The sequence below is a fragment of the Myxine glutinosa genome, chromosome 7, assembly GCF_964187855.1.
Source record: "Myxine glutinosa chromosome 7, kmMyxGlut1.1, whole genome shotgun sequence".
NCBI classification, from domain to species: domain Eukaryota; kingdom Metazoa; phylum Chordata; class Myxini; order Myxiniformes; family Myxinidae; genus Myxine; species Myxine glutinosa.
The window spans coordinates 65,083,159-65,101,471 of NC_136267.1; the positions used below are offsets into that span (position 1 = coordinate 65,083,159).

The window sequence follows — 18,313 nt, forward strand, 5'->3', positions numbered from 1 at the left end:
TGGCGAGGTCGCGGGGGGTTCGTGATGGTCGTGCTTGCCAGGGCGACCCGGACCTGGGTCGGGAGCTGGCGGAGAAAAAGCTCTTGGAAAAGGAAATCCGAGGGATGCTCGCCGAGCAACGCGAGCATGTAGTCCATACGTTCGGACGGGCGCGTATCGCCGAGCTCAGGAAGGTCGAGCAGGCGTCGTGCGCGTTCAGCCGGGGAGAGGGCGAAAGCGCCCAGAAGAAGTGCCTTGATGGCGTCGTACTTGCCGTCAGCGGGCGGGCTCTGGAGGAGGCTCAGGCAGCGGGCGGCGGTCACGGAGCCGAGCGCGGCGACCACGTAATGGTGTTTCGTGGTGTCCTCCGTAATGCCACGCAGGGCGAACTGGGAGTCCGCCTGAGCGAACCAGACGGCGGCATGTGCTTCCCAGAAAGTGGGCAGTTTGAGGGACACTGCCGTGTCCATCGCGTGTCGTAAACTCGGGGTCACCAGTGAAGGAGCAGCGCTCCTGCTTGAGACGGACGAAGTGACGGACAAGACACAAACTCGTCCGAGAAGATGTTTATTGTATAATCATCTCGGGAACTCTGGAAACCCGTTTATCGGGTTCGCATATATATATCCAAACCAAAAAGCATACATCAGAACCAAAGCCCCGCCTCTCAGGCGAGGCACGCTTTGGTGGTCATGTGACCGACAGGTGCAATGGATTATAACCTCGGCGTCGCGGTTTGGCCGCCGGTTACGTCACCGGCTTGGGCCAGGAGATTCTGTTGCTGGTCTCGAGCTTTGGGGGACCCATGGGTCGCTACAATGTTATATATCGCTTTTGGTTCGATCTCTCAATGGTGAAGAATTACTTACGAAATTAAATAATACTTGTATCCGAATCCATATCCACATCTTCACCAAAATTGCGTCGATTCTGTCTTGTCACACACCCAACCTGCCATCAATTTTCGTCCAAATCCGTTCATAACTTTTTTGAGATATCGTGTTTATCGATATCTATCGATTTTAGCCCTGCAACTCAATGGTGAAAAATCACTTTAAAAATTATCTGATCAAATACTTGGCGAAATCAGATATTGGCCAAATGATAAAGAAAATAAGTACTTAATTAATCGCTGAAAATAAATAAATAATAATCATAAAAAAATTAAATTATTAATCAATTCGGTCAGAGAACACATAAACCACCACCATTTCATCAGAATCTGTAACTTAAAAAAAAATAAAAAAATTGTCATTAATCGAATAATTAAATAATTAATCGATTAATTGATTAATTAATAAATCAAAAATAGCCTTTGCAGCCAAATCACCTGGTCATTGGCATGTCCAAATATCAGCTTCCTAACTCAAAAGGTGCCTGAGTTAATGGTCAGAAGAGAAAGGAAATTTAATTAATTAAATAAGTACTTAATTAAACGCTAATAATTAGTAAATAACTCCTCAATTAATTGATTATTCAAAAAACAAAAAATACCGTTTTTGACAAAGGACTTGCTCACTATTGTGCCGAAATTTCAGCTTCCTCGCTCAAAGGATGGCTGAGATATCGCCCGGACAACCAAGAAAACAAGAAAACAAACAAACGGAGTGAAAACTGAGTACTCCCTTTCAGCGTGCGTCACTGCCGAGCCCCCTTCGGTGCCCAGCAATGACGATTTGCAATGCCTGGAGATGGCATAGGAAAGGTGCGGTGTACAAAAAGAAAGTAAGCCCTAACTGTCAGAAAATTTATTTGATATATCTTGGAATTAGAGAAGAAAAACATCATTTAAGAATAAGAATAAAAGCTTTAATGCAGTAAAACAGAAAAAGTCTTTCCCAAAAAAATTTCCAAAAAAAATTCCTGGATCCGGAATAATATCCTGAGCTTCACCAAAAACTAATCAATTTTTCCTTATCCCAAGGGCAATCATCCCACCGACTTTCATCCAAATCCGTTCAGAACTTTTCCAGATATCTTGTTCATGAACACACGGACATACGAACATACGAACACACACACACACACACACACACACACACGGACGGACACGATCGAATGCGTTACTCCCTGGCGGGAGTAATAAACCTGAATATCGCAGAGCCAGAACCAGAATTATTTATTTGGTCTGAGAAGCCCATGCGAGGTTTCTTCTTCTTCGGCCTCTCACAACCCTGGGTGAATATGCGATCTTTTAAAAAAAAGTTGGAATTTTGCCAAATCTGTTTTATTCGTTTGTTAATATACCTCAGCCATTGACAAATCTGGAACTAAGTCTTTATAAGTTCATCAAATACTGACACCGCGATTGACATTCGCTGAGCTAAATGTTGATATCTCTTCTGAGGTAAAAAAACAAACAAAACAAAAAAACAGTTTTAAAGCATTATACATATCAAACGATACATTTTATGAAATTGGGAAACCTAATACACACTTTGGTGGTTTTAAAATGACAGAATATGTCTTTATTAGAAAAAAAAAATGAACATTGAAGACGACGCTGCTAAAAAAAATACACCGCTCCAACGCCTTAACTACGAGTTTAAACTACATTTACAACAAATATAAAAACTATTTTCATATCACAATGTTAAATATAGAATATATAGAAGATAATGTTAAAAAAAAATTAGCCCTATCTTCCAATGGTAAAAAATCCTTCAAAAAATTCCTGGATCGGGAATAATATCCTGAGCTTCACCAAAAACTAATCAATTCTTCTTTATCCCAAGGGCAATCATCCTACCAACTTTCATCCAAATCCGTTCAGAACTTTTCCAGATATCTTGTCTTGTTCATGAACACACACACACACACACACACACACACACACACACACACACACACACACACACACACGACACAGACACAGACACAGACACACACAGACACACAGACACACAGACACACAGACAAGAGTGAATGCATTACTCCCTGGTGGGAGTAATAATTTGTATAAAACTGTGACCCTAAGCTGTCTATCTTGGGTCTGAATGTCGTCCCGGCTCTAAACTGTCATCCTGGTGTTTCACAGGCAGGGTGATTCACCAATGTGTGTGCCTTCCCTTGGATGGATGTTAAACTGGGCATCCCATCTGCTGGTATTAGTTGGTGGACGTTGAAGGTCTCACGTTATCCATCGCAAAGAGCAGGTGAGCTATTGTCGGCACCCTGGTCAAATTTCAGCCCTAAATGCTACCAGGAAGGAAATGGCAAACCACCTCATATAATCCTTGTCAATAAGCTGCTTCGGCATCACCGACGTTCTGTGACAAAGTATGGTACATCAGAAATAGAATGCTGAGATTGATGCTGAGGAAGGCAATGGTACCGATTGGTGAGTTGTAACACTGCATGCAATACCGAAAGCACTGGTTCGGGTCTCACCAGGCAACAGTCGAGACAACATTGTTTCTGGCTTTTTCAGAAAAAAAAAAAATTGAAAACATATAACTTGTCGAATTAAACCTTGCTTTTCACTGATAATAACACCATTAGAAGATTGCAAGGATACCAAAACTTTAATTTAATTGGGGAGATCTTTAAGAATTAATTCGATGAGCATTGTTCTTCAAATCAATCGTTTCAAACTGTCATTACGAGGCAGACACTGAGACACATACTGAAGCATTGCTTATACTTTTACATTTTCTCTCAACCAACTTGGATAGATGAATGATGCGATGTTATATTCTACCCTACAGGGACATATTGGTTGAGATATACTGCTTTATTATCCCCACACTTTATGATAAAACAAGTACAAAAAGTTTTAATTAAAACAAAAGCCGCGTCGATGTTACACAATGCCTAGATGCAGCTGTGCCTATAACGTCGATGTTATAGGCACAGGACATTCCTATTGATTCGATTACTTGATGTTATTTTTGTGCAAAGTGAAAATATATCTCGGCAATTTCCCGTGTGTGGCGACGAATTTTTAATATATCTCGGCATTTTCCCATCTGTTATTTCAGGCGGTGTATGACTGACCATGCCGCGATTAAAAAAAAAAAAATCTCAGCAATTTCCCGTGTGTGGCGACACGTGAACGAAGCTATGCTCCTCTCTCCACATTATTGTGACGACGTATAAATTAAATATTTCATCGTGACGATTGTCATCAAATGGACGAATTTTTAATATATCTCGGCATTTTCCCGTCTGTTATTTCAGGCGGTGTATGACTGACCATGCCGTGATTGTAAAAAAATATATCTCGGCAATTTCTCGTGTGTAGCGACACGTGAACGAAGCTATGCCCCTCTCCACATTATTGTGACGACGTATAAATTAAATATTTCATCGTGACGATTGTCATCAAATGGACGAATTTTAAATATATCTCGGCATTTTCCCGTCTGTTATTTTGGGCGGTGTATGACTGACCATGCCGCGATTTAAACAAAATATATATCTCTCGGCATTTTCCCGTCTCTTATTTCGGGCGGTGTATGACTGACCATGCCGCGATTTAAAAAAAAAATATCTCAATGGACTTGAAGTTACAGGCCTTTGAGAATTCATTTCGTTCTATAAAGGGCAACTTTCATCGGATTTTCTTCCCGTTTTTTTTCAACCGAGTCTAAAACCATGTTAGCGACTGTGAAAAATGGAATAAAACCCAAACCTCTCCCAAATGATATGGTATGTGAAAATGTGAAAAATGGAATGATATATCGAATTTGATTTGAAATAAAACTGTGTGAGAGAGGAAGACACCACGGGCCTACAAAACAGGCCTCAAAGCTATGCGAGTTAATAAAATGGTGGATATTTGTTTATATGAAGCCTCTCCCAAAATGGGTGGAGCTATGGTTCCCAGAATGGGTGGAGCTTTGAGGTTTTGTCTTCTCTGCAAGAACAAGAAGAAGAAGAACAACAACAACAGCAGAGGGCACTCTATGAGCAGCGTCTGCGACGCGGCTAAAAAACGTTGATATTGTAAAGGGGTCCGTCTGTCAGTCTGTTCGTCTGTCACGCTATTTCCTCCTAAAAGGTTGTACAGAAATTCACCAAACTTGGTAGCTACGATCACCACATGACAGGAAGGTGTGACAACAGTATCATTTTGAATCCTGCCCCCTGGGGTGGGGCCAAAAGGCCAAATATCGAAAAATGCAATTACAGGCACATTTAAAAACGTATTTTAATGAAACTTTGTATGTGCAATCAACATTTAGGGAGCATGAAACATGTAACGATTTTTGGATTTTACCCTTGAAATATGTAAAGATTTTACCTTGATTTTTGGAGTCCAGGGGGTGGGGACATGGGGTCACAGAGGTCAAAATGTGAAGAAAAAAAAATCACACTCGTGTCTGAAGGAAGCGGTTCAGTTTGGCATTTTTATATGAAGTAGGCAAAGCCGAGAAACGAACGAAATCCTTTAGAATTACCCTTTTAAACCCCTCAGAATTACCCTTTAATCCCTCCAAAATTACCCTTTAAACCCCTTGGGAATCCTTTACAATTACACTTTAGAACCCTTTCGAATTACCCTTTAGAATTACCCTTTAGAATTACCCTTTAGAACCGTTTAGAATCACCCTTTAGAATTACCCTTTCGAACCATTTAGAATTACCCATTAGAATTACCCTTTGGAATTACCCATTAGAATTACCCTTTAGAATCACCCTTTAGAATTACCCTTTAGAACCGTTTAGAATTACCCATTAGAATTACCCTTTTGAAGTAAATTACCCTTTAGAATTACTTTTTAGAATTACCCTTTAGAATTACCCTTTAGAATCACCATTTAGAATTACCCTTTAGAACCGTTTAGAATTACCCATTAGAATTACCCTTTAGAAGTAAATTACCCTTTAGAATTACCCATTAGAATTACCCTTTAGAATTACTTTTTAGAATTACCCTTTATAATTACCCTTTAGAATTACCCTGTTGAATTACCCTTCAGTTTAGAATTACCCTTTAGAACCGTTTAGAATTACCCATTAGAATTACCCTTTAGAAGTAAATTACCCTTTAGAATTACCCATTAGAATTACCCTTTAGAATTACTTTTTAGAATTACCCTTTATAATTACCCTTTAGAATTACCCTGTTGAATTACCCTTCAGTTTAGAATTACCCTTTAGAACCGTTTAGAATTACCCATTAGAATTACCCTTTTGAAGTAAATTACCCTTTAGAATTACCCATTAGAATTACCCTTTAGAATTACTTTTTAGAATTACCCTTTAGAATTACCCTTTAGAATTACCCTTTAGAATTACCCTTTAGAATTACTCTTTAGAATTACCCTTTAGAACGCATTATAATTACCCTTTAGAACCCTCTAGTATTACACTTCAGAACCCTTTGGAATTAAACACGATGGGTTATATAGGTTCTTCTTCTGCTTCATTGTTGACGGATGGATGGATGGATGGAAGGAAGGACATAGCCAAATATTGAAGCTGCTTTACTGCTTAAATATTTTAACTCAAATTTTATATTGGGTCATTCCTGGTGGAACTTTTGTCATATTTCATCCTTGATTTAGGTGTGAAGTTCGGTGATCCGAATCCCGTGAAAAGGTGAAAAAGATCCCGGTGTGTACCCCGGTTTAGAATAGGTACACCGTATCCCTGCGCATCATAAGAGGCGACTAAGGGTTGGCGTCAGGAAGGGCATCCGGCCATAAAAACATTGCCCCAAACAGGGAACCACGATTGTCATGGGGCCCGCAAGACTAACCCCCGCTCTAGCGGGGAAAATGGCCTTAAAACGATCATTCATTCATTCATTCATATTTAGGTGTGAAGTGTAGAGATTTGCGATGGCACAGAATTACGCTTTAGATTTTCTAGAGTCGACAGACTTTGCCCTAGTTTTGTCTGTTGATGTGATAGAGATATGCAACAAGAAAAAAAAATTGTATCACACAAAATGAAGAGAGACCGATATAAAAACCAATAAAAAAGCTTCACTCTTGGCTTGTTTCTTGAGCAATCATTTTTGTATTAAAAAGAGGCTAAACAAAAACATTGACAAAACTAAACACAAAACCTTTACCCCAAAGGCTAAAATATAGTCATTCAAAGCAATTAAAATAGTGTGAAACAAAATACTTTGGCCTTAAGTTCCAAATTCATAGTCATACAAAAATTCATCCTGCTCTAAAAAGGTCACGTGTGTTCGGCCAAAAAGGGTAACCAGGAAGGCAAAAATATCTTTAAAATCTGTGGCTCTTTGGTTAAGCCTGCATACTGTTTAAATTCCACATGCATGAGGGGTACTGAGCAATCGAACATCTTCAATGACGTCAGATTTTATTGACCAATAAATGGAAAGACAATCGACTTGGAGAAATAATCAACCAAATGGAGGTGGAGAGTTATATATCTCGCGATATCTTCAAACAAAATCCCAAGGGGCAATATGCAAGCCGGAATTTTAAAGGTTCAAACTTGGAAATGTGTTTACTGCTTTGATGCTGTAATTGTCAGCAAGATAACAAATAAGCTTGACAGTGCAAAAAAAAAAACATGTACCGGTACGTTGAAATAAAGTGCCGAACAGGATTTGCGTGCTATTCAAATCATAACAATTTGGTGTGAAAATATACTACAGTATATAAGAGAGCCATTGGTCTGTGTGTGTCGCCATTTTTCTCAGCGATGGCTGAACGGACCTTCGTCAAACTTTCAGAGGTTCATCAGTGAGTGCTTGGGAGTGTTTTTGGCAAAAAAATTATAAATTCTTTTGAAAAAAAAAAGTTCATTTTTTTGGATTAAAAAAAATCTCTCTGTAGTGCTTAAGCCTTTTTGATTAATGACAGCTATGTATAGTCATATACAATACAAAACAATTACTATACATTTGAACAAAAATAATCAATTTCCGAAGTGGTCAAATTTGGCGTTAAGGCTTCTTCTTCCTGAACGTCATCATACTTAACTCAGAATCATGATGAATGGTACATTCACCAGCATATATTAAACAAAAAGGTAAAATGATGATTTGACATTTGTGATGGATTCTGCTTTGGATGGAATTGCTTTTCCATTATATTTGCCCTCATTTCAAATATGTTGATGTTTCTTTTTCGCTTGAGCAACGCCGGGTACTCCAGCTATGAACGCTTTTATACTTTACTCGGGGTACAAATACAAATACAAATTTGTCTGGAGGGTAACATAAGCTATGTGGCTACGGCCTCATGCGGGGATGTGGGGAACTGGGAGAGGGGCATAAATTCTCGATGTAAATGTGTACCGTGTAGCACCACATGGTGTTGGTGGCAGAGGGTATTACAATTTCCTTTTTTACCTGGGCAACACTGAGGTTAAATAACTCTTTTCAGGGGTAAATTTTTCCTCCTTCCCTTCCCCTCCCTCTCCCAAACGGAGGTACCTGTCAAAGCCACCCCCTCCCTCCCCCCAAAAGATGTATATGTAGTATATCTTTCCCCTCCTTCTCTCCTTACCTCCTCCTCCCTCCCTCTTCCACTTCCCCCACTACCTTACTCACCCCTCCCTCTCCCCTCACCCCCACCCTCCCCGGCTACACCAGGTACTCCTGCTAGTACAAAATAAATTAGGTGGGAAACGACTACACGTCCTCATCCTGCAATTGTCCAGAGCGGTTCTTACTTGTGGAGTGGGGTCAGGAGGGAAAGCATGAGGACTGTTACTGAGCTGATTGAGGAAATCAGCTAGAAAGGTGAAAAATACCCTGCTTGGTTGGGTAGTCAGGGAGGGAACATGTTATCTGTGGAGACAAGTCAAGATGAGCTTTGGAGTTAAGCAAGGTTGGGCTGATAAGATGGCCTAGAAGTATGTGCATTTGCCTCTAGGCTGTCTAGCCTGGGTTTGAATCCTGACTCAGCTACAGTGCCTTCATAAAGTATTCACACCCCTTGACTTTTTCACATTTTATTGTGTTACAGCCTGATCATCCTTGAGATGTCTCCACAACTTGATTGGAGTCCTGCTGTGGCCAATTCAATTGATTGGACATGATTTAGAAATAAATACACCTTTCTATATAAGGTCTTCCAGTTGACAGTGCCTGTCAGAGCAGAAACTCTACCATGAAGTCCAAGGCACTGTCCATAGAACTCAGACATAAAATTGTGAGGAGGCATGGATCTGGGGAAGGGTATAAAGAAATATATACAGTTTGGAAATTCCCAAGAGCACACACAGTGAGCTCCATCATTAGGAAATGGAAAGGATATGGAATTACCCAGACTCTTTCTAGAGAAGATCGACCGACCAAACTGAGCAACCGGGCAAGAATGACCTCGGTCAGGGAGGTGACCAGGAACTCAATGACCACTCTGAGAAACTACAGAATTCCTTGGCTGAGATGGGAGAGCCTGCCAGAAGTACAACAGTCTCTGCTGCTGTTCACAAATCTTGGCTTTATTGGAGAATGGCCAGACGGAAGCCATTCCAGAGAAAAAGGCAGATGAGAGCATGCCTGAAGTTTGCAAAAAGGCACATGAAAGATTCTGAGAGCATAAGGCAAAAAATTATGTGGTCTGATGAGACGAAAATTGAACTCTTTGGCCTGAATGCAAAACACTACGTCTGGCGGAAACAGAGCACAACTCATCACCTATCTAACACCAACCCTACCATGAAGCATCATGCTATTGGGATGCCTTTCCTTGGCAAGGACTGTTAGACTTGTAAGGATAGAGGGAACAAAGAATGGAGCCAAATACAGGCAAATCCTTGAGGACAACCTGCTTCAGAATGCCAAATCCCTTAGACTGTGGCGATGATTTACATACCACCAGGACAATGGCCCCAAGAATCCCACTGAGAATCTGTGGAAAAACTTAGAGATTGCTGTTCACCGAAGCTCCCCATCCAACTTGACAGACCTGAGCAAATCTACAAGGAAGAATGGAAGAAACTCCTCCAATCCAGCTGTGCAAAGCTGATACAGACATACCCAAGAAGACTCAAGGCTATAATTGCTGCCAAAGGAGCTTCTACGAAGTATTAATTCAGGGGTTGAATACTTAATGTAAATTAGATATTTCTGTATTTCATTTTAAATTATTTTGTAAAAAATTCTAAAAACAAATTCCACTTCGACATTATGCGGTATTGTGTGTAGATCAGTGACAAAAATCTCAATTTAATCCATTTTAAATTCAGGCTGTAACACAAAATAATGTGAAAAAAATTCAAGTGGTGTGAATACTTTCTGAAGACACTGTATATAATATATATAACAAAGCAAAGTCTGTGAGCAAATGCTGAGATCTCTGGTTAAGTTAACCTGAAATTTGCCTTCCAGATATCGAGTAATTGAAGATTTAAAGGTTACCATCAGAGGACAACGGGACTTGGATGCTTTGGAGCCTTTTCCAAAAAGAATTTATTGAAAGCTGATTAAACATTGCCATCAAATGCAGTGATGGAGTTTGGAAACAATGTGCCAGAATTTACACCTGGCCTTCACTCCACTGGGTTGGATTCTCTGCAACAAGGAATGCTGCCACAGCTGGAGCCCGTTATCCATGGGCCCCTGGAGTCAAACCTGCATAATGGTCTGATTGAGGGCCAAGGAGTGCCTCTTGAAGCTTTGCCTGTTCAGGTATTCATAATTCCTTGTTTGTTTGTTTGTTTTTATTCAGCTTCCAAGCCGTACTGACTAGAAATCAATTGTTCATGACGATATTTTTAACCTTTTTTTGAGAGACCACTACAGTGAAGAACGTGCAACTTCAGAGAGCTGTAGAAGTAATGAGATTGATTGCACATTGTCGGCTGAATCAGATTGGTCCAAAGGCTGGACAACTCTCTTGGATAAATAAAATTAAAAAATCCACAAATAAATTCAGATATTAAAAGCATTGTTCATGTTGGTATGGCACATGAGTTCATGGCTACTTATCATGCAAAGGGTAAAGTACATGTGTGTCATTATAGAGCATGTGGTATCTTGAGAGTGTCTTCATGAAAGACCACCTGTATTGGAGACTGACTTAAGTTTGGCGCTCGAGGCGGTTTCTCAAGACAGGATGTGACCATTCCTTTGTTGATTCACTTGCTTTCCTCTTTTAATGCACACCTATGAGCAAAATCCTAAAATTTGCTTTGGTGTTGTTGGGCATGCTATTATACTCTAAAATGTTTTTGTTTCACATTGGCACATGTAAACACAGATAAAACCTGTTGTATTGAATGTTCAGTATTGTTACGTTTGTTTGTGGGGGGTTGGCAATACCTTAGTCCAGGTGGAATTGAATAAGTAGTGTGCTCCGACTGTCGTGAAGAAGAAGAAACCCTCATGTATCATAAGTAGCGATCTGGTAGATCGTATGTCATGGAAGAGCGTATCTTCGTTCCCATCACGAGGGGTGGGATATGTCAATTACATAGGGATTAATGGTAAATCCCCTGTATGTAATGGCCTCTGTTATTTTTCCTCTGTTCATTATGACACACGCACACACACCTAGCCAGGAAATCACGCATAAACCACAACAAATAAAAAGCGACCGGAAACCAGGCATCAAACATTACCGCTGGTGCCGCAGCCGATACATCACCACCTTAATCAGGCAGGGCCGTGGAGCCACACCCCGAAGGGCAGTGATTGGTCCGGGATTGATTGGTGCAAAGACTGCTAAGATGGGACGATGGGATTGGTGGAGTAGGCACGGATGACGTCAGAGCCTTGAGTAAAAAAGACCGCTCTACCGACATTTTCTCTCTCTTCTTGCTTCTTGATTTCCTCGCATGTTCTGGGTTTGGTGGCGAGCGGTCGTCTCACCCGACATTTTCTCTTGGCTGTTCCTCGCTCTTGGCTTGCTCTTCTCTTCTTCGTCTTCTCGTGGCTGGCTCTGACCTTCTGGCTTCGGCGGTGAACAGTCACGATTTGATATCTCGATCTGCTTCGGGAGTTCACGGCGAGTGGTCGGAGTTCATCGCGCTCCTGCGCGAGGGGAATTCATTGACGAGCATGTGAACATTTCGTAATTAGACTCACAAAAATATATGAAATATGAGAAATATCGGTGGATGCGACTGAGAGGTGTTGAGTTCCTATCATTTCCTGTTAATACAAGTGCCAAATACAAGGCAGTGGCTATATATAAAACAGACACACACACACACACACACACACACACACACACACACACACACACACACACACACACACACACACACACACACACACACACACGCTTCCCCTTTTAGCAATGGATGCAAAAATGTAGTATAATTTCTCTTGTGGCTTCAACATCAAGCACTGTATCATTTGCTAACGAGTGCTAACAACATCACGGGCTCTCTGGTCGAGGTCAAAGCCTCCACCATCAACACTTGCTGGCACAATCTATGGCCACTGGTAATCAAAGACTACAGAGGCTTTCCCGATAGCATGGCAGAGAGGCTGATAATTGCTGAGTTGGCATGGTAGGTGGGAGGGGAAGGCTTCGACGACATGCAGCCTGAGGAATTGGAGGAGCTCATCACCTTACATGATGAGGAGCTGACTGAGGTGTTGGATGTCATAATTAAGGCTTCCGAGTGAGATGGCGGGCAGAGAACGGGTGGTGAGGCCCAACCTGACGGTCAAGTTCCTGGCTGTGGTACTGCAGATTATGAGGCCAGTCAATGACCTGTTGCAAGATGCCGACCCAGGGACGGTGCAGTACCTCTGGTTCAAGAGAGGGTTAGATGATGTTTTGCTGCCATACAAAGAGATACACAGAAACCTGCAGCACTCAGCGAAATAACTCGCGATCACCCATTTCTTTCACTTCGGCCCCTCCATCTCAACACCTTCAGGGCCCTCACCTACATTCTCTTCGGTGCACGACTCATGAGCACCCTCACCTGCGTCCTTTTCAGAGGAGTTAATTGAGTTCACTGCATTCAAAATCATCATCATCATCATCATTGATCATCATTGTCATCAAAAGGTACATCATACTCTACCATATCTTCAATAACTAGAAGGGCACCTGGTAGGGCGCATACCTCCACCAGGCTGAACAGTTTATGGTTTCTATCCCACTACAACAACACAACAACATGCATTTTAAGGCCATTTTCCCTGCAAGAGCGGGGGTTAGCCTTGCGGTCCCCATGACAATCTTCTCCATCTTGCCCTATTTTCTGCATCTCTCCTTGTTAACCCCCTTGCCCGCATTTCTTCTTCCACCATCTTTAGCCAAGTCTTTCTCGGTCTTCCCCGCCCTCTACTTCCTTCTACATTCATTTCCATCACTCTTCTCAACCAGTCACTTTAATCCTTCCTCAACACATGACCAAACCATCTCAACCTGTTCCTCTTCACAGCATCAATCACAGGCTCTATTCCCATCATTTTTCGCAATTCATCATTTGTCTTCCTCTCTCTCAACGATACTCCGCACATCCACCGAACCATTCGCATTTCCACCCTTTCCAACCTTTGTTGCTGCTCTACGTTCATTACCCATGTCTCGCTCCCATAAATCATAACACTTCTCACACATGCAGTATACACCTTTCCCTTCAGCTTCAACGACACTCCCCTCCTCATCAGCACGCCACTCAGTTCCCGAAACTTCTTCCATGCACATCTCACTCTAGCAACCGTTGCCGAGTCTGATCCACCTTTCTATCCCACTGATAGGCCGAATCTGGATTCAGACCTGAACCAAAATCTAAACGGCTTGTTCTTGTTACCTAAGCAGCACGTCCACCAAGTTTATTGTCCCCCGTCGCACAGCGTAGCGAAAGGGGGACTATGGCTTTCCCCTCGGTCCGTGTGTCCGTCCGTGCGTGCGTGCGTGCGTGCCGACGTGCGTGCGTAAGCGAAGGACCGCATTCAAATTTGGTGTGTGGGTGCAACCCACGTCAAAATCCAAGATGGCCGCCGCCATGTATGTCTGATGCCATGTATGTCTGAACCTTGTAACCTGCATATCTTGAAAAATAAGCGAAGTACCAACTTCTAATCTGGTGTGAGGGTGTATCTAGGCATAAGGAAGAACGCCATTGAAAATTGGGTAGCCACGTCAAAATCCAAGATGGCCGCCGCCATGTATGTCTGAACCTTGTGAGATGAATATCTTGAAAAATAAGCGAAGGACCAACTTCTAATTTGGTGTGTGGGTGTATCTCGGCATAAGGACGAACGTGATCGAAAATTGGGTCGCCACGTCAAAATCCAAGATGGCCGCCACCATATATGTCTGAAACTTGTGAGCGAAATATCTCGAAAAATAAGCGAAGTACCAACGTCTAATCTGTTGTCTGGGTGTATCTAGGCACAAGGAAGAACGCTGTTTAAAATCGGGTCGCCACGTCAAAATCCAAGATGGCCGCCGCCATGTATGTCTGAAACTTGTGAGATGAATATCGTGAAAAATCAGCGAAGTACCAACTTCTAATTTGGTGTGTGGGTGTATCTCGGCATAAGGAAGAACGCTATTGAAAATTGGGTCGCCACGTCAAAATCCAAGATGGCCGCCAAAACATATATATGTCTGAACATTGTGAGCGAAATATCTTGAAAAATAAGCGAAGTAACAACTTCTAATCTGGTGTGTGGGTGTATCTAGGCACAAGCAAGAACGCTGTTTAAAATTGGATCGCCACGTCAAAATCCAAGATGGCCACCGCCATGTAAGTCTGATGCCATGTATGTCAACCTTGTATGTCTGAACCTTGTAACCTGCCTATCTTGAAAAATAAGCGAAGTACCAACTTTTAATCTGGTGTGTGGGTGTATCTAGGCATAAGGAAGAACGCTATTGAAAATTGGGTCGCCACGTCAAAATCCAAGATGGCCGCCGCCATGTATGTCTGAACCTTGTGAGATGAATATCTTGAAAAATAAGCGAAGTAGCAACTTCTAATCTGGTGTGTGGGTGTATCTCGGCATAAGGACGAACGCTATTGAAAATTGGGTCGCCACGTCAAAATCCAAGATGGCCGCCACCATATATATGTCTGAAACTTGAGCGAAATATCTCGAACAATAAGCGAAGTACCAACGTCTAATCTGGTGTGTGGGTGTATCTATTGGGTCGCCACGTCAAAATCCAAGATGGCCACCGTGATGTATGTCCAAACCTTGTGAGATGAATATCTTGAAAAATAAGCGAAGTACCAACTTCTAATTTGGTGTGTGGGTGTATCTCGCCATATAGGAAGAACGCTATTGAAAATTGGGCCGCCACGTCAAAATCCAAGATGGCCGCCACCATATATATGTCTGAACATTGTGAGCGAAATATCTTGAAAAATAAGCGAAGTAACAACTTCTAATCTGGTGTGTGGGTGTACCTAGGCACAAGCAAGAACGCTGTTTAAAATTGGGTCGCCACGTCAAAATACAAGATGGCCGCCGCCATGTAAGTCTGATGCCATGTATGTCTGAACCTTGTAACCTGCCTATCTTGAAAAATAAGCGAAGTACCAACTTTTAATCTGGTGTGTGGGTGTATCTAGGCATAAGGAAGAACGCTATTGAAAATTGGGTCGCCACGTCAAAATCCAAGATGGCCGCCGCCATGTATGTCTGAACCTTGTGAGATGAATATCTTGAAAAATAAGCGAAGTACCAACGTCTAATCTGGTGTGTGGGTGTATCTATTGGGTCGCCACGTCAAAATCCAAGATGGCCACCGTGATGTATGTCCGAACCTTGTGAGATGAATATCTTGAAAAATAAGCGAAGTACCAACTTCTAATCTGATGTGTGGGTTTATCTAGGCATAAGGAAGAACGCTATTGAAAATTGGGTCGCCATGTCAAAATCCAAGATGGCCGCCGCCATGTATGTCCGAACCTTGTGAGATGAATATCTTGAAAAATAAGCGAAGTACCAACTTCTAATTTGGTGTGTGGGTGTATCTCGCCATAAGGAAGAACGCTATTGAAAATTGGGTCACCCTGTCAAAATCCAAGATGGCCGCCACCATATATATGTCTGAACATTGTGAGCGAAATATCTCGAAAAATAAGCGAAGTACCAACTTCTAATCTGGTGTGTGGGTGTATCTAGGCACACGGAAGAACGCTGTTTAAAATTGGGTCGCCACGTCAAAATCCAAGATGGCCGCCGCCATGTATGTCTGAATCTTGTGAGATGAATATCTTGAAAGATAAGCGAAGTACCAACGTCTAATTTGGTGTGTGGGTGTATCTTGGCATAAGGAAGACCGCTATTGTAAATTGGGTCGCCACGTCAAAATGCAAGATGGCCGCCACCATATATATGTCTGAACCTTGTGAGCGAAATATCTTGAAAAATAAGCGAAGTACCTTCTGGTGTGTGGGTGTATCTAGGCAAAGGAAGAACGCTATTGAAAATTGGGTCGCCACGTCAAAATCCAAGATGGCCACCTCCATGTATGTCTGACCCTTGTGAGCGAAATATCATATCATAGCATGTTTTCTGCGTGTTCCACTTTGTCAACTCACATCATTTCCCTGACGGGGGACCTAGGCGTAACGCTTGTTCATAACTCGTCCACAAATTCTTAAAATATGTTATATATCATTTTTCCCCCGATGTCTCAATGGTGAAGAAGCACTTCAAAAATTAAATAACTCTCGTATCCAAATGCATATTCAGATCTTAACTAAAATCAAATCGATGAATCAATTCGGTCTTGTCACGCACCAATCTGTCCACCAAGTTTGGTCCAAATCCTCCTATAATGTTTTGAGGTATCCTGCTATATATCTGTTTTAGCCCTTTCCCTCAATGGTGAAGAATCACTTAAAAAATTAAATAATTCTCACATCCGAATCCATATTCAGATCTTCACCAAAATCGAATTGATTTGGTCTTCTTATACACCCAACCTTCCCACCAGGTTTCGTCCAAATCCGTCCATAACCTTTTGAGATATCCTGCTAGGTTTCATTTTTGTCCCTATCTCCCAATAGTGAAGAATCACTTTAAAAAATTCTACTAGCCGTATCCGGATGTTCACCAAAATCTAATCATTTCGTCCTTGTCACATTCCCAACCTCTCCACCAAATTTCGTCCGAGTCCGTCCACAGCTTTTTGAGATATCTTGTTCACAAACAAACAGACAAACAAACAGACAGACAGACAGGGGTGAAAACATAACCTCCATCCACCTTCGGTGTCGGAGGTAAAAATTGGAAACCGTACCTGCTGTTATTGTTGTTCTTTTATTTGTCTGCATTGTAAATGAAAATGGAATTATGTTTGTAAAAATTTTAAATTTGCCCTTATGAATTGTGAACCGCCAGGAACATATCCCGCTTTTTCCTAATGAACCAATGCCCTGACATTTTCCCCGTGAATGTCAGGTATGCACAAGCCCCAGATATGTCCTTCCCATCTGTGTTCAGACGTACCCAATCCAGACGCACATGCTTTGTGTATTTCTACATTGTGAAAATGTCCTTTGTTGAAGATTTGGTTACCGTTACTTGGTAATGACACACAGCAGTCTTACCAATTGCAGATGTTCATTAAATAAATCACCAAGCCTGCCATGTTCACAGGAGGCATTCCCACAAGTTACAAAGTCCATTCACTGGTCGCGATCTATGGGGTTTGTGTAGCACACGCCTGTCCACTTGGGTCTTGCACCGACCCACATGTTTCTCCGAGTCTTTCTTTGTGCAAAGGCACAGCCCTTTCTCTCGGATATTTTTCCAAGTATTTTCGGCTTCTTTTTAGAACCTTTGTGAGCCATTTCAGGTAAAAATCCTTATCTTGTACACATTAAAATATGTACTTTATTTCGCCTCCAAACACGGCCATTTCCTAGGTTTTCTGTACATGTGCACCAAGCATTCAGGGTGGATTAGTCATTTCAAAAGTCACGTATTGAAAGACTCACTCTTTTAAGTGTTTTGTTCAACATAGATGATTACAATGTGTTGTAACCCTGATAGTTTAGCCACTGCTGGGGGGAATCTCTTTTTGTTCTAGTGAGGCCAAATTTAATTGGGTTGAAACTCTATTTTGAATATATATGTTCAGTAGAACGATCGCATTGTCAAGAATTGTTGTTATTATTATTATTGTTGTTGTTAGGAGCTTTGCTTAAGTTCCCGAATGGACCTGGGAGGTGTGTGTGTGTGTGTGTGTGTGTGTGTGTGTGTGTGTGTGTGTGTGTGTGTGTGTGTGTGTGTGTGTGTGTGTGTGTGTACGTGTGTTTTTGTGCGTTTTGCCCAGACACAGTAGATCTTGCATTGTTGGGTTTACTGATTGACACAGCTGAGGTTGTGTTTCTACTGATGCTGAGGATCTACTGATGTAGACACACGACCGTGGTTGTGGATTTACTGCTCAGAGATGTTTTTGGGTTATCGGGTCGAAATCTCTATGAAGCATGGAGCCCATCTGATGCTCTGGGCAGTCTGAAA

General features: G+C 41.9%; 1 protein-coding gene across 5 annotated transcripts in view; it reads left to right on the plus strand.

Annotated features, from left to right (window-relative positions):
- Positions 1 to 18,313, plus strand: part of PAN2 (poly(A) specific ribonuclease subunit PAN2) — a 214,842-nt gene that overhangs the window by 16,076 nt on the left and 180,453 nt on the right. For all 5 annotated transcript variants that reach the window (XM_068122476.2, XM_068122481.2, XM_068122482.2 and 2 more), the window contains exons 3-4: positions 3,017 to 3,134; positions 10,247 to 10,546. In XM_068122476.2, the coding sequence (XP_067978577.2) occupies positions 10,367 to 10,546 (180 nt within the window). In that variant the 5' untranslated portion in view covers positions 3,017 to 3,134; positions 10,247 to 10,366. The remainder of the gene's footprint in view (positions 1 to 3,016; positions 3,135 to 10,246; positions 10,547 to 18,313) is intronic.